The sequence below is a fragment of the Chelon labrosus genome (assembly GCF_963514085.1).
Source record: "Chelon labrosus genome assembly, chromosome: 7".
In the NCBI taxonomy this organism is placed as follows: domain Eukaryota; kingdom Metazoa; phylum Chordata; class Actinopteri; order Mugiliformes; family Mugilidae; genus Chelon; species Chelon labrosus.
In genome coordinates, this window is record NC_140343.1 from 11,036,867 (window position 1) to 11,056,071 (window position 19,205).

Genomic DNA, 19,205 nt, shown 5'->3' on the forward strand with positions numbered 1-19,205 from the left:
TGGAATGTGACTTATCTGAGTTTTCCTGGTTCCACTCTAATTCAGACCTCAGTGCAGTATTTTATATTTTTATTTAAATTTTATGTATAAAAAGCTGTGATTCAGTAGACAGTAGTAAGGTATTGGAGCAGACGCCGAGCAGATACATCTAGTGATGCAGCTTTTCTTTAGCATCCGTGCGTGCATCTTCAAAAAGCCATTTTAACTGTCGAAAGCTGAAATAAACCGTCAGTAGCAGTGGTATTAGCCACTATCCGCTATTAATCCTATGAAGAAACATTTATCATTAACTCTTTGAGATGTTCTGTTCCCATGTTGCATACCTGCTTCACAGTGGCTTTTAGCTGGAAAGAACAACTGACTAATCAGTTTGAAAATATTTGAATATTGTTCCCGGTTTCTATTTAAGGAGACCTGAAACTGTCAGATGTGTCTGCAGTTTGGTCTCGGAACCGCGCAAGCAGAAAGAGAAATGTGGCTGTCCCGTGTGTGTATTTATTTACATATTAACTTTTACAATTTACATACATGTTCAGCTTTGATTAAATCATCTTTTGTTCGATTTATTTTGTTCAGAATTGGTACAGTGATGCAGACTTCACCTGCTCGTTAACCAACCTACTCTACACCACAGAAGGAGATACTCCAGAATGATCTGTGAACATTTTATTTTGAACTTGCCTTTTCCCTTTACTGTGTATTTAGGTTGTAAAATATGGATTGGAACAGCAGAGCAGATTGTGCTACCAGCTCATGTCTTTGTACTGTCAGGAAGAACTGACAAAAATAAATAAATAAATTGACATGCTGGATAAAGTACTCACTAGCATTCCTTTAGATATTGTTTGCCTTATGGAAACCTGTGTTTTCCCTAAAGACGGAGCCTTAGTGAATGTACAGATATTAGCCTTTTGTGTTCAGTCGAATGCAGAAGAGAACATATTTGCTACCTTGTCCTTTTAAGTGGACATGTTAATATATGTTAATAAAAAAAACTGAAGAAATTGTGATTATTTGTCTTGAAGTCTTTGGAGTTTGGATGATTGTCTGTAGTCACACCAGTCTAAATGACAAATTAATTCCCATGGTGCAGGATCTAAATCAGATTCCTGTACTAATAACAAAACTGAATTGCCAGTGCACTCTTGGACGTCATTTCCCTCATTGTTTATGCAGCTGGAGCTGAAACATTGGCGACTATTTTAATGTGTGTATTTTTTGTTGTTGTTGTTTTTTTTCCAGGTAAAAATATCCAACAAATTTCTACTACTTTTCTTTGGCATACTTGCTAATTAAATATCTGTAGAATGGTTTTTGAATTGTCAGACAAAAGAAGCCATTTGATTAAAGCTGTTTTTATATTGCAACTATTCATAGGCACTGTCTAAAAACATTTAGCAAATCATTAAGAAAATAGAAACAGTGTGAAGCTTAACTCTATATTTGGATATTTTCATGTTCAGGGAATGGGACACTACATTAGGAACACACACCGATCAGACATAACATTACGACCCCCTTTCTAATATTGTGTAGGTCTCCCTTGTGCCTCCATAACATTTGTGACTCATCAGGGAATGGACATGGACCTTCTGTTTTTCATGAGCAGTTTTATGTGTCTGGCTGCATCCTGCTGTGGATGGCATCGATATGGGGTGAGGGTGCCACATGAGTCATCCACACGATTGCCAGGTCCAAAAGTTTCCCAGCAGAGCAGTGTATTATCACAGGATGGTCAAAGTTATTTACATCTCCTGTCAGTGGTTTTAATGTTGTGGCTGATTGGTGTATATTGTCATGCACTTCTTGACGGGTCTGTGAAGATTCCCAGTCCTCTTGATATATGCAAGAATATAAAACAAAGATGACTGGACTGGACTCATTTAAGTCGCTTCTTAATTTCTGAATGACTCGTAGGGAGTTTTGGTTTTTATCAGGAGGTGCAGTTTTATTTTAACAAAAGAACGCCAACGTGTGTGTCTTTTATTTTGAAGGCTGTAACCGGAAGCGCGCTCCACTCCCGGCCGTTGACGTCGCCCTCCCCAAACTCGCCCAGCCAGCCGCCACAGACTCACGCGCGCACACACACACAGCGACCGGTGACTCGTCACTCCGCGCTGGAAGATGGCTGCGGTGGAGCGGACCCCGGTCAGGGAAGGGATCCGGATATTTTTACTCTGTGTGTGCTGGTACACGGTCAGCTCCGGGGGCAACATTGTCAACAAAATCATCCTCAATGGATTCCCGTACCCGGTCACAGTCTCCCTCTTTCACATCATCTCTATCGTCGTCTTCCTCCCGCCGTTGTTGCGGGCTTGGGGAGTCCCAAAAACAGAACTGCCGAGCAGGTACTACCGGTGGTACATCCTGCCTTTAGCCTTCGGGAAATACTTCGCGTCCGTTTCGGCTCACTTCAGCATATGGAAGGTGCCGGTTTCGTACGCGCACACCGGTGAGTACAGCGGCCTGTGTGTTGACTATTAGGGCAACGGTGCGGTGCCACCTGGAGCCTCTCTGCCGGTTTAACTTGATGATGTGTCCGTACCGTCAGCTGATGTTAGCTAACGGCTAACACAGGACAACTGGCGGAGCGGACGGCTAACTTAGCATGTGGGCCCCGGTTTAGACTTCACGTAGGTCGTGAACAGACACGCTTTTATTCGGCTAGTTAACTCACCTTGAGCCCTCAAACCGAAGACGAGTCACGTTTAGACTCCACAAAGAATAACTAAGCAGCTGCTCTTAGCTAGCTAGCTAGCTAGCTAGCTAACTAGCTAACTTAATTAACGCTGGCATTTAACGTCAAAGGGGGAGGGTCCATGAGTGAATCCGCTCCGTGGTGCAATGTGCTTCCCCAAATTTGATCTCAGACCATCGGATAAACTCGCATCACATTTCTTGGCGTAATTGATTTTCCTTGAGGTTGAGGAATTCAGTAAAGCTTGTTAAACAGACTAATTCAACAGCCCTCTACATATCCTTCCCCTGTCAAATCTTAGTTATTATCTTCAGTGGGTGAGAGAAAGTAAAATCTGCTACTAGAGTTAAAAGTCTTGCATTCAAAATATTTATTTTTTTAAACTCTCTTATACAAAATGTCCCATTTGAGAATAGTCTTGTAATAAATCTTTAGCTCTATGACTGGTATTTTGCTCAGACAACCAAACTGTAGTCATTTTTTTTTTTAGGATTTTGTTTGTGGTGCTGTTAAAAGGTTGAATCAACACTTTTGCAGTTTTAAGAAAATCATTTCACACATTCATTATAATATACAACCTTTGTTGCATACTCTATATTAAGTTCCGTAAAAAATCGGCCCTCTTAATTTAATTTATTTATCTAGAACCACATTAGCCGCTTGAAAGAAAGCAGCTTTTTCCTCAGTATATTATTAGCTCGAGTTGTCTTGTCTTGCCTTAAATTAAACACACTCGCCAGTTCGTTAGGAAAACCAATGGATTCTAATGTAACGTAAGTCTTAGCTTCACGAACCTCGTGGTATTTCAGCATTTGTTTAAAATAACTGAGAGAACTGTTGACTTGGTTTTTCATTTTGGAGGCTCGGGTTTCTGGCACTTTTGAATTACACAGTGTTGTACTGACGCATGTTATTTTGACAACCACATTTTAGACAGACACGGAAACACTCTGGTGTTTATTTCGATGCAGTTTAACATCGCCACAATTACCACATTTCTATTTCAACATAAACTGAGCATTGTAACAGTCATGGAGCAAACGTTTAGTGCAGGACTGTTGCATTCATATTTACTAGTGTAACTAATGAACTGTCAAGTGAGAGTAAAGTAACTAGTAGCTACGTTGATCGCTTAAATGTAGTGGGGTTACAAGTATAAAGTATTATATTTCCACTACTGTTATTTCATTTTGAAACTAATTTAAAGAGGTATTTGTTCACATTTACAGCCTTTCGTTATCCACTTGATGTCAGTAGGGGTAAAGTAAACTAGTAAAAGACCTCTTGGTATAATACAGTACAGTTTAACAACACTACAAATTGACTAACAGTCGGGTTGAATCACCACATTTGCAGTTTCAGGGTTTAAGAAAACGTTAACATTAATTTTCTAATGTTTATTACGGGGCTGCTTTCGCTAAAAAAAACAAAAAAACAACAGAAAGAAAGAAAAACACTGTTTTCATAACTTGTAATTCATTTATTTATTTTGAAACCCATTAGCCACTACAAAGGAAAAGACTTTTCCTCCCTTGTAAACCTTATAACAAGCCAAGATAATCTGTCTTACCTTGAAATAGACGCGAAAAAGGTGCACGTCTAATTAACACCCAGTCTAATACAACAGCTCATCAGTAAATACAACCATTTTAAGGGCTCTAATGTTCGTTCAGTTCCAAGGAAGCTGATCGTATTGACGAAACAACAACTCTAAAAAGCAAAAACTAACCATTTATCCCTTTAAATTTACTGCGTTAGATGTAAATTGAGCTTCAAGGAAACCTATGAATAAAATGTCCCTCCTCACGCCTCATAATTTGACCTAATTATAACTATAAATAACCGCCTTTAAATGACACAATGGTGGTTTTTGACCCCCATTTGGAAGGGACTGCGGCTATGTTGTTAGTGTTTGGAAGTCCTTGTTTTATTTTAGTGATGAGCTCGTGTACTGGATAAATCTAGTTTAGTGTCCCAGTGCTTTAACTTTGTTTGGGATAAATGTATTCGTACACCAGTCAGTGTTTAAAGGAAGAAGCAGCAAAGACGTGAATCCTGAAGTGACTCTAGTGTTTGACAGAGGCGTGGGTCTGACTCTGATGTCAGATTTCACTCTTGTATTCTCAACCTGTTGCTGTTGTTGCTTCTTGTTTGTCCAACAAAACAAACTGACCGTATCTATTTTGTGTTGCTTTCGCAGTCAAAGCCACAATGCCAATATGGGTCGTGCTGTTATCAAGAATCATCATGAAGGAGAAACAAACCACGAAGGTGAGTAGGTTCAACACAGCAAACACAACACGAGGCTCAGACTTTTTCAGCCTGCGTCGACTCAGACTCGGCAGTGGTGGTGATGTGGCACGGTGCGCCTGAAGCAAATCTCATATTACAGCCATCTGCGGGGGCTTTTGTCCCTAAGGTGGTGAGCATTTGAGTTTCTTTTGAGACCTGCGGACCGGGAGATGAGAGGGGGATACTTTTTAGTTACTGTACATCACCTGACAAAGCCCTCAAATTTAATCATAATATATTCGACAGTTATCTTTGTGTACTTTATCCGTGTTTGTTTTATTTCATGCGTAGTGTCGTGGCATGCAGTGCACACGTGGTGGAACATTTCCAGAGCAGGTGATAGAGTTATGTGAGACGTAGACGGGGAGTAATCTTCCTCATTCTGGCAGAGAGGTTTAAAGTTATGTGCAGAAACTATTTAAATCTTTGGGCGTAGAGAAACTACGCGGGAGCTGTTAACACTAGATGAACAGGTACTTCAGCTTAAAGCAATTAAGTGCAAGTCTGCGTTCATAACATCAGACACATCTTCACAAAACGTTCAGCAAGTCATTTTGTCATTTAGTCATTTAGTCTTATCATTCCAGCATAAAAATTACAACCTGTTCATCTTGTGCCTTGGTTGCAGCACAAAAAAAGATAAAATAAAAATAAAATTGAATGTGACAGGTCACTCCTCCCATACAGCGGGGACAATATACATAATTCATCATCATACTAAAATCATTCAACCAGAAAACTTGTTATAAATCAAGACATTTTAAACAAATTAAAGTGATTTCATGGGGAAAAACAGACCTGGTCTCACTTCTGCTAAATTAATTTTTTTTCTGTGACGACTAAAAGTTCACAACCTTTGCACTTTTGAAATGAGCGTTAATTTTCCGTCCTGACGGAGGAATATTTTACCGGCAGTATTTGCTGAATAAGGAGGCATCTGAGTCTACAACATCAGGTTGTCATGTTTACCTCGCAGCTCAGTGTTAGACAGGATGGGTGCGTGGGTACTGAAGATGTTCCTGTGTGTAGAGATCCTGTTTGGGCTGCAGCTGGCATGTATAAACACTGGAGGAGTTGGTGCACTAAATAACCACTGTTAGATTGTTAGAATTTAGCGTGGTGAGTCATATGTCAGTAGGTAGTATGTCTTTAGTACCGTGTACAGGTGTGTTTATTAAACTGAACACTGAGTGTAGATCTTACGAGAACTAAGTACATTAAACTAAATACATTTGTCTCGTCTTTGACTTTTCCCTTTAACTTCACTGTTATCAAACAGACAGGGTCCGTTGCATGGTCAAAGGAAAGACAATATAAAAGTTGAAGGCCTTCGGAATGACTTTTTAAAATAAATTAAATTACCTTAAATGTGACAGAAATCTATAATTCCTGCCCAAAAGACATAACCTCTCCTCATATTAAGGGTCACCAGTCACCCTTTACTGGTGCTGGCCATTTATTTGACGGAGCTACATGTTTGATGTGTAGAACCAAGATAATAAACTTTCTCATATCTGCTTTCTCGTAGTGCATCCTGTTAAGTGACTGTTAAATCATTAACCAGCTTGTTGTGTTAACAACCAGAAACCGGTGCAGCTAATTGGCCAACACAACAACCAAGTTCAAGTAGGAGTTCCTATTTAAACCTCAAACATCCGACCAGTCCCTTAGAACTGAAGAAGCTACTCGGATGAAACGTCTTCTCAAAAAACTCTACAAGTCCAGTTGCCTTTTTTGAACCTTTGTTGGATATACCATGACCTGGATGACTGAGAAACTTCACAGACTTCACAAAAAAAGACAAAAAAGTTCAAGTAGCAATTTCTAAATCAGACTCTTACAGCATTTCTTTAAATGTTTGTGTTAATGTTGCATTTTTCTGGGTATTATAAACCATGCTAAAATGTCCATTAAGGCGAACTGTCGCTTATATATTTAAAAACCTCTGCGATAGCCAATTGCTGGTATGAAACTACTGTTGTGGCTGTCTTTTAAGCTCACTAGACCAGGGGTTCTCAAACTTTTCCATGCCAAGGCCCCCCAAACAGCATTAGCTTCTGGCCGGCGGGGACCACCTTTGCAAACCTACAGACAATGCTACAAAATATGTAAAGAAACGTCATCTTTTCTAATGTTTTTTCTTACTTTTACACTTGTTTAGCATAAGTGCTGCCTCATATTTTCTGATTTTAGTTGGCCAGGAGTTCTTAGGTTATTCTGCAGCAGTGTCCGCCACGACAGGGCTGTTGGTCTGTCTCTTTCTTGTCAAAAACCTGTCCATTTTGTGCTAGCTACATGCTAGCTACATGCTAGCTACATGCTAGCTTGAGGAGCAAAGCAGCTTGATTAAAAAAAAAGCCCAGGTCTACACAGATTATGAGGTCATGAACGATGTTTTGACTGGCAGGGAATCAGAAAGATGAGCATGGCAAATAACATTTAGATATATTATTAATAATTATGTTTTATGATAATGATTTAAAAAATAATTTTATATTTTATAATGGTGATTAATAAAATAATTCGATTCTATTTTTTTCATTTTTCTATTTTTTTTTTTCTTATCTTCCCTCCAATTGTCTGAGGCCCCCCTAGCGCCCCCTGGCGGCCCCCCAGGGAGCCGCGGCCCCCACTTTGAAAACCACTGCACTAGACTATCCTCCAGGTTTTTGGAGCCTTTTTTCTTTTTCATTTGGCTTGAAACCAAAATGAGGCAGCAGCGGTACTGTGGTGTTTGGCCTTGCAACTAAATACACGACGTTAATATGAACGCATATTAGAAGTAAGAAGCATGTCAAGAGAAATAGTTGGTGGCACAAATTCCCCTTCAAGTGCCATTAAAACATAGCAAAAGAATCGGAGGCAGTCGGATAAAAGAGCACCAGTCAAACTGTGGAAAGCAGTCTGGAGTTAGCGATGGAAACATGACACGTGTTTTAGTTTCACCCACCTGCTTGTAAAGGTGAAAGGAGCCGATTACTGCAGCCAACTCAAATAACTTGTGATTATGTAATGACTGTGACAGGCGCGTATATGCGTTTACTAGATGGTTTAATTGGTCCTCAGCGCTGTGTGTTCTCAGTTTCACACTGAGTGCATGGTTGAGGGCAGGAGTGGGCGTACAAGTGGGTTTCGTAACAAATGCATTGTCTCACGATCCACTGCTTTCAACATCTGTTTGATTAGGTGCTGTCCCCCCCCAAGTGACAAAGATGAGATCATTACCAGGTCCAGCTGCACCCTCTAAAGTAGTCATTTTACTGAGCATGTGTTTGGATTAATTAAGTGTTCCTGTAGTACTTCGGTGAAACATTAATGTTTGAAAATAACAGTGAAGTGGGACTTGTGAGGGCCGTGACGAACCGAGCTGGTGGTCCGGCCGTTTGCTGGAATCAGGCTGTCATTGAGCCTTTGTTGCCGTAGTATTTCTGGTGTATCCTGCACCTTTTGCGCTTGTCTGCGGCTTTCCAGGTGATTCATAATGTTGAATTTGGCTGCGGAACGAATCGGTGAGAAAAATCCCTCTGGTTTGTCGTTCAGAAAACCAGTCGGCTTGAAGAAAAACTGAAGCAGATAAAACGGCAAATTTTAAAAGGCAGCAAAACTTCTCTCATTTACATCTTTATCTCATCTGAACATTTAAATAAATACGCAAATATCTCCACAGTGATATGATCGTCTAAAATGAATAAACTGTACGCCAACATCAGTCTCATTCAGAAGAGGCCAGCTCTGTATGTAGCTATTCCTAGCTTCACTGAACAAAAATATAAACGCAGCACTTTTGTTTTTGCTCCCATTTTTCATTAACTGAACTCAAAGATCTAAAACATTTTCTATATACACAAAATAACAATTTCTCTCAAATATTGTTCACATATCTGTCTAAATCTGTCACAGTGAGCATCGTGAGATAATCCATCCCACCTCACAGGTGTGGCATATCAAGGTGCTGATTAGACAGCATGATTATTGCACAGGTGTGCCTTAGGCTGGCCGCAATAAAAGGCCACTCTGAAATGTTCAGTTTTATCACACAGCACAATGCCACAGATGTCGCAAGTTTTGAGGGAGCGTGCAGTTGGCATGCTGACAGCAGGAATGTCCACCAGAGCTTTTGCCCGTGAATTGAATGTTCATTTCTCTACCATAAGCCGTCTCCAAAGGCGTTTCGGAGAATTTGGCAGTACATCCAACCGGCTTCACAACCGCACACCAGCCCAGGACCTCCACATCCAGCATGTTCACCTCCAAGATCGTCTTGAGACCAGCCACTCGGACAGCTGCTGCAACAATCGGTTTGCGTAACCAAAGAATTTCCGCACAAACTGTCGGAAAACCGTCTCAGGGAAGCTCGTCGTCCTCAATCGGGGTCTCGACCTGACACCAGTTCGTAACCGACTTGAGTGGGCAAATGCTCACATTCGATGGCTCCTGGCACGTTGGAGAGGTGTTCTCTTCACGAATGAATCCCGGTCTTCATTGTTCAGGGCAGATGGCAGACAGCGTGTGTGGCGTCGTGTTGGGTGCGCGGTTTTCTGATGTCAATGACTGCGTTTACATGGTCTTTAGTATCCCGGTTTTGAGGCTTATCCCGGCTTTGAGCATATCCGGGATATGGTGTTTACATGGAACACAGAGAAACCCGGTTATTCATATCCCCGTATACATGATAAATACCAGAAACCCGTTTTCCGATCACTGCATCCTATCTGCGCATGCGTGTTTTACGTCTTTTTCAGTGTTTTCCAGCGCGACCTAACTTGTTCAACGGAGCGAGGTGGAAAACCAGCGTCACGTAGCTTTTCCGCAACAGACTTGAATATGTCGGCATTTCTGTGTTTTCTGCCATCTAAACACGTCGTTATGTTTAGTTCTTTCATTATTTTAAGGCAAAATTCTGTCTCTTCGTCGCTCCAAAAGTGAGAAGTTCTCGTTGCCGCCATGTTGATTGTATATCTAGTGCGTCGCCTGGCGTCACTCGCGCCTGCGCAGACAGTGGGCAGCCGTCAGAGATCGGGATGAAGTGTATACATGCTCCAGTATCCCGGCTTCTATCGGAGCACTCCAGGTAGCAAAACCGGGTTTCTTGAAATCGGGAAATGGGCATATCCCGATTTCTGAATTCGGGATATGGTGTTTACATGGACAAACACAAAAACGGGATACTTCAAAAACCCGATCAAAACCGGGATACTAAAGACCATGTAAACATGGTCAATCTTATGGATCGAGTGGCGGTGGGGTTATGTTATGGGCAGGCGTATGTTATGGGCAGGCGTATGTTATGGACGACGAACACAGGTGCATTTTATTGATGGCATTGTGAATGCACAGAGATACCGTGACGAGATCCTGAGGCCCATTGTTGAGCCATTCATCCACGACCATCACCTCACGTTGCAGCATGATAATGCACGGCCCCATGTTGCAAGGATCTGTACGCAATTCCTGGAAGCTGAAAACATCCCAGTTCTTGCATGGCCAGCACACTACTCACCGGACATGTCACCCATTGAGCGTGTTTGGTACGCTCTGGATCGGCGTATACGACAGCGTGTTCCAGTTCCTGCCAATATCCAGCAACTTCACACAGCCGTTGAAGACACAATCAACAACCTGATCAAGTCTATGCGAAGGAGATGTGTTGCACTGCGTGAGGCAAAGACTGGTTTTCTGACCCCTCCAATAAAACAAGACTGCACGTTTCAGAGTGGCCTTTTATTGCGACCAGCCTAAGGCACACCTGTGCAATAACCATGCTGTCTAATCAGTATCTTGATATGCCACACCTGTGAGGTGGGATGGATTGGACTTGGCAAAGGAGAAGTGCTCACTATCACAGATTTACACAGATTTGTGAACAGAATTTGAGAGAAATGGTCATTTTGTGTGTATATAGAAAATGTTTTAGATCTTTGTGTTCAGCTAATGAAAAATGGGAGCAAAAACAAAAGTGTTGCGTTTATATTTTTGTTCAGTGTCGGAGCTCTTAAGGTTTCCTGCTACCTTTTGTGTCTGATTGACGTCAGAAGCTGGCATTTACACACGTACACACCCTCCCAACCACACACACACACACACATATCATCTGTTGATATAAAACTAAGAAAACCAAAAGTAAATCCTCAAAGATTTAAAACTGAGCTAGGAAAAAAAAACGACAAAATAAGAAAAATGTTCAGTATGAATCTTTCTTTACATTTAGTACATTGACTATCTGGGTCCTCGATTGGCAAACACGCCCTGCAGCAGGAAATGATATCTGACTGACTCTGACACCTGTCTCCTTGTCGCAGGTTTATGTATCACTCATCCCCATCATTGGTGGAGTGCTGCTGGCCACGGTGACCGAGCTTTCCTTTGATGTGTCGGGACTGATCAGCGCTCTGGCCGCCACACTCTGCTTCTCTCTGCAGAACATCTTCTCAAAAAAGGTAAATCATCCCTGTGCTGGTGTACTGTATGTCACATGCTCTCATCTTCCTCGTGACCCCATTAAAACTTGAGCGGTTTCTCGTGCGTGCAAGTAATACCTCACAAAGCTTCTCCGTTGTAATTTATCCACTTGCATTAGAGGAAGTAAACTTTTATTTTTCTGTTTTGAAAGAGCAGGGGAATTTAAACAGTTGATGATAAGTACGTCGTTACGTTAAGTAGAGGGTAACAAAGTTTACAAACATATATCAGGTTTACATCTCTGCTGTTGTTACAGTTGTGTTTATTTTTTTTATTTTTTTCCTTTTAAAGGTGTTGCGTGACACAAGGATCCACCACCTGAGGCTGCTCAACATCCTGGGCTTTAACGCTGTGATCTTCATGGTTCCCACCTGGGTTCTGGTGGACCTGTCCGTGTTTCTCGTGAACGGAGACCTGGTGAGAATCGGTTATTACATGTTTTGCGAAGGCCGATGACGTTCAGCTGGCTAGTTTAACGGCGCCACTGTTCTCCTTTCAGTCCGAAGTCTCGGAATGGTCCGGGACGTTCGTCCTTCTGCTCATCAGCGGCTTCTGCAATTTTGCCCAGAACGTCATCGCCTTCAGCGTTCTCAACCTCGTCAGCCCGCTCAGCTACGCCGTCGCCAACGCCACCAAGAGGATCATGGTCATCAGCATCTCGCTGCTAATGCTGCGCAACCCGGTCTCCCTCACAAACGTCATGGGTATGATGACGGCTATAGTTGGGGTCTTCCTTTACAACAAGGTGAGTCACCCTGACCATTAGCTAGCTAGCTAGCTGGCCTTTTTTCTGCATATGAATGAGCATATACTGGTGTCAGTGTAAATGTGATGAGCTCATTGACAGTTTAACAGCCATTCCTCTGCCTAATGCAGTGCATTAGTAAATATAAGCATTCCTCTTAAAACTGCACAGCACAAACATTGTTCTCCAGACTGAGTCAAAGCAGCTGTGATCAGTTTCTTTATTAGCCTTTTACTCTCTTGTTTTTGTTTAGTTTCGTAATCTGTAAATGTTTTTGCTCTCCGTCTAAAAGCATATTTCCGTATCGGTCACGCTTCGGTCAACTTGGAGCTTCTTTCTGTTGATTTTAATTCAACACAATTAAATCACTTGACTTTATTTATCCTACCCTTGTGGGGGGGGGGGGGGGGGGGGGGACTATTTATGCTCCCAGACTATTTACTCAATGGACAGCCCCAGTGCAACATGTGAGACACCTGGTCGTTAACATCTATTTGCCCTTTTCCTCTGCAAACAGGCGAAGTATGACGCCAACAAGGAGAAGAAGCTGTTGCCGAGCTCCAAGCAGGACCTGACGTCCTTCGTCAACCCGGCGCTGGAGAAGATCCAAGCCAACGGGTCAGTGCCTTTCTCCCACGGCTCACAGCAGCAGCACAACTGGAACAACGTTCTCACCGATCACTTCCAGTACAGCCGGCAGGCCTACACGACAAACTACAACAGCAACCACCAGTATGTGGTGTAAAGGAGGAGTCTTCCTCGTTCTGGGTAGCTGTCATAGACATCACCGTGTGTAGCCACCCTCCCAGCAGCGGGTCTTCACCACCTGCTCCAAACTCGAGACTGAAGGCAAGTGCTGTTTGTTCTGGATGTTAAGAATGAGAAGAGTCGGTCGTGATGAGCCAGAGATGCGACTTCTCCTACGCCCCTCCATCTCTAAACGTCATCTTGTGACATCTTTGCTGCAAGTCATTGTTTATTTATTACTTAGGTACTGACTGTATGGGGAGGGCAGGGGGGGGTGAAAGAAAACTTAACATATGTCAGCCATTTTCAGACATGATGATGATGGAAATGCAATGCAAAGAAATGTGCCACAGCAGGTGGACGTGTGGAAACGTGGCTGGACGAAGGATTTCCACATAACTTGTCTGGAAATGTTTGAGTTTTAAGTTTTTTTTGTTCACTTTCAGAGGAAGGGGTGTAATCTGTACCCATTTACTGTGAACGTTTACTTGCACCGAATCACAAGTCTTGTCACGTCACATTTTGTAGGAAACTCAAGTTCAGTGAAAGGCCTTAATATTTTTGTATTTTGGTATTTCATGTTCAGGTTTGGACATTTTTCTTTCTGAGGCGCTTGTCAAGGTGTGAGGGTGAGTAAATCCTGAAGTTTGAGACAGACGGGACTTCATCATCCGTCAGTTCAACATTTTTTGTTCAGATTGAAAAACATCTGCAACCATTAGATGAATGCTATAATATTTGGGACACACATTCAGATATTTTTTCTCTGATCTTGAATAAACAAAATCACATCACAGCTGTACATTTGTTTTCCGAGCTATTTAGCTTATGCTAGCATGCTGACATGCTATGGTAAACATTATAGCCAATAAACCTTGATATGTTAGACTTAAAGTCATTGTGAGCTTGTTAGCATGCTGACATTAGCATATAAAGCACTTTAAGTCTAAATGCCTCTAGACAAAATAAACCACCACAGATATACATTTCTCCAACTCAAAATCTGAACTCACTTTACAAGGTCGTTCACAAATACAAGTGCCTGATAAAGAAAAGTGTCCAAATTCATAAAATACGCTCCCTGTGTCTGCAAGAAGCTAATGCTCATAAACAGTTTGCTCGTGCAGATCAGTAAAATCAATAAAAGTCAGCAGTAGTTTTTAACCACCCAGATGAAAACTTGCTTTTCCAAAATGGCATCTCAACACACATGCAAAGTGTTCACATGTTTCACTCAAGAACGAGACCAGTTTGGTTATTCAGTAAGGTCAGTGACCTCTTACAGATCTGTCCTTCTCTGCATTGAAACAGAGAAGTTATTACTTGTCTGCATAAAAGTAAAACGTCTGCGTAAGATTAGATTTACCAGAACAGAGCGTCCTTCACTTGAACAGCTGTATGGATGCCCCTTGATGCATGTAAAATATCATAGAGATGTTAAAGTGGACTATTTTGCTGTCATAATCTGGAGAACTGATTTAAAGCGATCCACAGTTGTTGGTATTTATTGATCTGTGAAGCTTCTCAGGCAGAGTCACGTTTTCTGTCCTGTCAGGCGATTGTTTCTTTTCCAGCCTGAACCAAAGCTGCTCTGTTGCGTTTCTGTTTTTGTGAACAGAAGCTCGAGTCGAGTTTGCACATCATGGAACGACTAAATGTGTTACGCAGATTGTGACCGTCTGTCGATTGTGACTGTTTGGTTTCAAGCCTTTTTTTTTTTTTTTTTTTTTTGCAGCGTCGGTGTGTCACAAAGTCATTGGACAGACATGATTTAATATGAGACTTGCAAGAAATCAGAAGTCTGGTTTGTGCAATTAACGATTCCCATTTAGTTCCAGGTGGACTTAAATATCATTAACAACTGATAATCTTTAGTTTTTAAAGCATTTTGCTGCTTACGGGAACTGTATGGTCTAGGAAAAATGTTTTTCTCCCGGCAGGATGGCATATGCTTTCTCTAACGCACGCTCATTTCTTTTGGGACTCCAATGCTGCAACGTGAAGCGAAGTAGTTGCCTGTGAGTTTGTTTTTTCAGCTGTTTTCCCTCGTGAACGTGGCTAAGAGGGTAATGTGGCCCTACTAGATATTTAAAGCACTGCCACGGTATTTAGCCTGAAGAAGAAAAGAAAAAAAAAATGGTTTGAGAGATCAGAGGGCTTCCCACAGACAAACAAGTGTCTTGAATAATCATCTCTTTACTCCTTTTGCGGATTCACAGGCTTTTCAAAAACGATGTCGCGCTTTTACCACTGATTGAACAGGAACATGGGAACGCTAGTCAAATGTGATGAATCTGAAAAGCCCTTAATCAGATCACTTTTCTTGTTAACACTCCGCTGTTGTTGGCGTTTTACTGAAATGTCACGATGACACAAACGGCATCCTTTAAAGGAGATGAATGAAAACACCCGAGACAACGTTAATATTTCATAAATGTGGCATTTATCTGCTGGAATCATTCATTTCTGTTGAGGAAAATCCAAAGCTTTGCTGCCATCATTTGCATCAAGATAGGCAGGTAATCGATCCATCTCTGCAACTTCATGGAGCTGATTGTTTCTTTTTACATCTGTGCCCATCTCACATCTTTCCGATAAGCTCCTGCAAGCAGCCGTTTAAAGACCAAAGCAGAGTTTTAATACGAAGGGAAATCACTTGTCACTAACATAAATGGCTGTGTTTACATGGACACTATTGGTCTGCTAATAATCAGAATAAAAATCACTTTTCTAAAATTATAAAGTTCGGGAGAAGAAAATTAAACTCTTTCTGTTATACTTCTATTAGATCTGATACTCCAGAGTGACCAGAACCTCTTTTATCTGGGGCGGTGCTCTTACCGGATGATTTCATTTAGCGTCCGTGTAAAAAGGTTTAGTTAGAATCTCAAATCTTAACTTCATGTGGTTAAAGAAATACCGTCCACGTAAACATAACCTCTGTTGCAGCTCGACACAGATGACCTTTACCTTTGACTAAACACCAACCTTTTACAGTTTAGAAGATGCTCGCACGACTTCAGCTCTGCTGTGCAAACTGCTTTTTCCCCGTGCGTTAACGCTGTTGCCTCTTGAGTTCCCGAAGATCAAAAGGAAACCTCAGATCTATTAAGAAGCCGATGATTTCAAGTCGAATTAAACGGACTCTTTATCTGAATATCAGAGTTGTGCAATAATTCATGTGAAAGGCGACATACGGTTCAACCTTTAGTGACTAGATAAACATTTTATGTGAAGAGCAGAGTTGATTTAAACAAGTAAAAGCATATCGACTGAGACTACTACATCCAAACGAACTACTCGATGAAGACATGGCACACGTCATGATTTAAGAATGTAATTTACACACGTTAGCTGGACTTTGTGAAGAACTTTGGATGAAGTGAAGCCGGTGGACTAAAGTCCTCACCTTTAATTAGCATTTGGGAGCGAGGAATAAATAATTAATCACACTGTGTACTGCTGCAGCACTGCTGTTTTTAGACTTTCTTGAGATTCTTCACACTTTTCTCTTCTTCACGTCCATCCTCATGTTGCCAAAAGCGGAGCGTGGTGACGATTCTCCACAGGACAGAGGCCTTGTTAGTAGGTGGACAAGACGTAGGACTTCTTTCTTTCTTTCTTTCTTTTTTTATTTTCCACTCCTTTGTTTCTGTACAGCGAGCTAACCGGGAGAAAAATTGGGGTTGAACGGTTGATTTAGACGTCGGCACTCTGCTTTACCACTGGGATGTAAATGTCAATGAGTAGAGAAATGAGGGAAACACTTTGTAAAACTTGTATAATTATTATTTTTGTGTGTCTTTAATGGATCTTGAGAGTTTTTACTCAGCCGATGTTTATAGATTTTTATTTATGGTGTCACGGTACAGAAAAACATTGTACAGACGTGCAGCTATGCACTGGTCTTGTCTGCTTATGTTTAGTAAATGCTATTTTTAAATGTCGGGGGGGGGGAATAAATGCATTAAGGAATACGGAACAAGCTCAGTGTCTTTTCCTTTTGACTGATTAATGTTTATACAAAAGGCTGTGGTACTTGGAAGAAGCACTCAAATCTTATATTTGGTGAAAGTTTAAATAGTAAACTGTAAATTACTCACATAAGATACGACGTACAGCTCTATTATCAGCTAAATATTAAAACTATTGGCAGATTTATATTTATTATCAATAACTGTATAACTATAGATGTCGTAAAGTAGATGTCGACTAAAAACTACAACATTTGCATCTACAAAAAGTCGCCACCTGGATTTAACTAAGCAAACAGATACGAGCCTCCTATTGGATAATTGCTGCATGGGTGATTATCTTTCAGCTGGCAACAAGTTATTTAACCCCAACTGATGCAATGAGTAGCTTCTCATTTCTTAAACACATCCCGTCGTCGTGGAAAAGATGTTGGTCTGTTTGAGAAGGGTCAAATCATTGGCATGCATCAAGCAGAGAAAACATCTAAGGAGATTGAAGAAACTACTGAAACTGTGTTAAGAACTGTCCAACGCATTATTAAAAACTGGAAGGATAGTGGGGAACCATCGTCTTTGAGGAAGAAATGTGGTCGGAAAAAAATCCTGATTGATCGAGATCTGTGATCACTTAAACGTTTGGTGAAATCAAATCAAAGAAAAACAACAGTAGAACTCAGGGCTATATTTAATAGTGCAAGTAAGAGCATTTCCACACGTACAATGTGAAGGGAACTCAAGGGTTCGGGACTGAACAGCTGTGTAACCTTAAGAAAACCACTAATCAGTGAGGCTAAAGGCTAACTGGAAAAAAAGGCTTCAATTAGCTAGGGAGCGTAAAGATTGGACTCTGGAGCAATGGACGAAGGTCATGTGGTCTGATGAGTCCAGATTTACCCTGTTCCAGAGTGATGGGGGCATCAGGGGTAAGAAGAGAGGCAGATGAAGTGATGCACCCATCATGCCTAGTGCCTACTGTACAAGCCTGTGGGGGCAGTGCTATGATCTGGGGTTGCTGCAGTTGCTCAGGTCTCGGTTCAGCAACATTATGTGTCCAAAGAATGAGGTCAGCTGACTACCTGAATGACCAGATTATTCCATCAATGGATTTTTTTCTTCCCAAGATGACAATGCCAGGATTCATCGGGCTCAAATTGTGAAAGAGTGGCTTAGGGAGCATGAGACATCACTTTCACACATGGATTGGCCACCACAGAGTCCAGACCTTAACCCCATTGAGAATCTTTGGGATGTGCTGGAGAAGGCTTTGAGCAGTGGTCAGACTCTCCCGTCATCAGTACAAGATCTTGGTAATAAAAAAAAAAAAAAATTCAACACTGGATGGAAATAAATCTTGTGACACTGCAGAAGCTTATCGAAACAACGCCACAGCTGAAATCAAACTAAAGGCGATCCAACAAGTGGCGACTTATTTTTTGGCCAGGCATGTCTGCTTTCAATCCCCCCCCCCCCCCCCCCCCCCCCACCCCAACGTACCTTTATTGTAATTTTAGCATGAAATCTGGTGCATTAACTTTAGGGGAACACATATTATTAACTTTCGCCCTTTTCTCTCGCTTTAACTGTTTCAGTTTATGTTAAAACATGTGTGAATATTTCACCAAAACTCTGAGAGCATGTATAACGGTGGCCGCCTTTGCCCCCGTTCATGGTAGTTTTATATTTGATCAGAAACTGAATTCTCCAGTTGCATTTAGACCACACAGCAATCAGATGATGATAATATATTTCTAATGCATACAGGTGTTTTAGTGTCCTGCCCCCTAGTGGCCACAATGTGGTTACTGCAGCATCCAACATTTTTTTTTAGGTGATTCAATTCCTGCACAATTTTTATATATTTTTTTTTAATTATTTTTAGATTTGTAAAAACTTGTTTCAACGCATTTGAAACTAGCGGTCAGTAATCTGTCACATCCTCTTCAACGGAAGTGTTTTTTCCCCCATGCACTGCGTCTCTTATGTCGTCTTGAAGAGGACGAGGCCCTCTGCAGAACGTCAGCAGGAGATTTTGAGAACATCCTGGAACAGGCACTCCTGCAGTCAGACGGAGCTCGGTCGCCGTCTCTTTCCTGCCTCCTGATGGATGATGACGGTCTCGGTTCCCAGTGTGTTGGATTTTTAGAAGTAATAAGAGAATCATATGTTAACGCACCTAAAGATATTGACCTACTGCTGCAACACTTCTGGCTGCTTTGAGCTGGGTTTAGCGTTTTGAGTTCAGTTCAGTCAACCAAATACGAGCTACAAACATGCATCAACTGCATATTTT

The 19,205-nt window shown here is 41.5% G+C and overlaps 1 protein-coding gene across 1 annotated transcript; it reads left to right on the forward strand.

Moving 5' to 3' along the window:
- Positions 1-1,929: 1,929 nt before the first annotated feature.
- slc35e1 (solute carrier family 35 member E1) lies at positions 1,930-16,908 on the forward strand. The gene is made up of 6 exons (XM_084547549.1): positions 1,930-2,452; positions 4,899-4,969; positions 11,290-11,427; positions 11,741-11,866; positions 11,949-12,194; positions 12,712-16,908. The coding sequence occupies exons 1-6, from the start codon at positions 2,125-2,127 to the stop codon at positions 12,937-12,939; spliced, it is 1,137 nt and encodes a 378-aa protein (XP_084403675.1). The 5' UTR covers positions 1,930-2,124; the 3' UTR covers positions 12,940-16,908.
- The last annotated feature ends 2,297 nt before the right edge of the window (positions 16,909-19,205 follow it).

Bases quoted from the DNA above. Each gene is read 5' to 3' on its own strand.
- slc35e1 (XM_084547549.1), top strand. From the start codon at position 2,125: ATGGCTGCGGTGGAGCGGACCCCGGTCAGGGAAGGGATCCGGATATTT. The intron at 2,453-4,898 runs GTGAGTACAGCG...TTGCTTTCGCAG, and splicing joins GGTTTCGTACGCGCACACCG to TCAAAGCCACAATGCCAATA. The intron at 12,195-12,711 runs GTGAGTCACCCT...CTCTGCAAACAG, and splicing joins GGGTCTTCCTTTACAACAAG to GCGAAGTATGACGCCAACAA.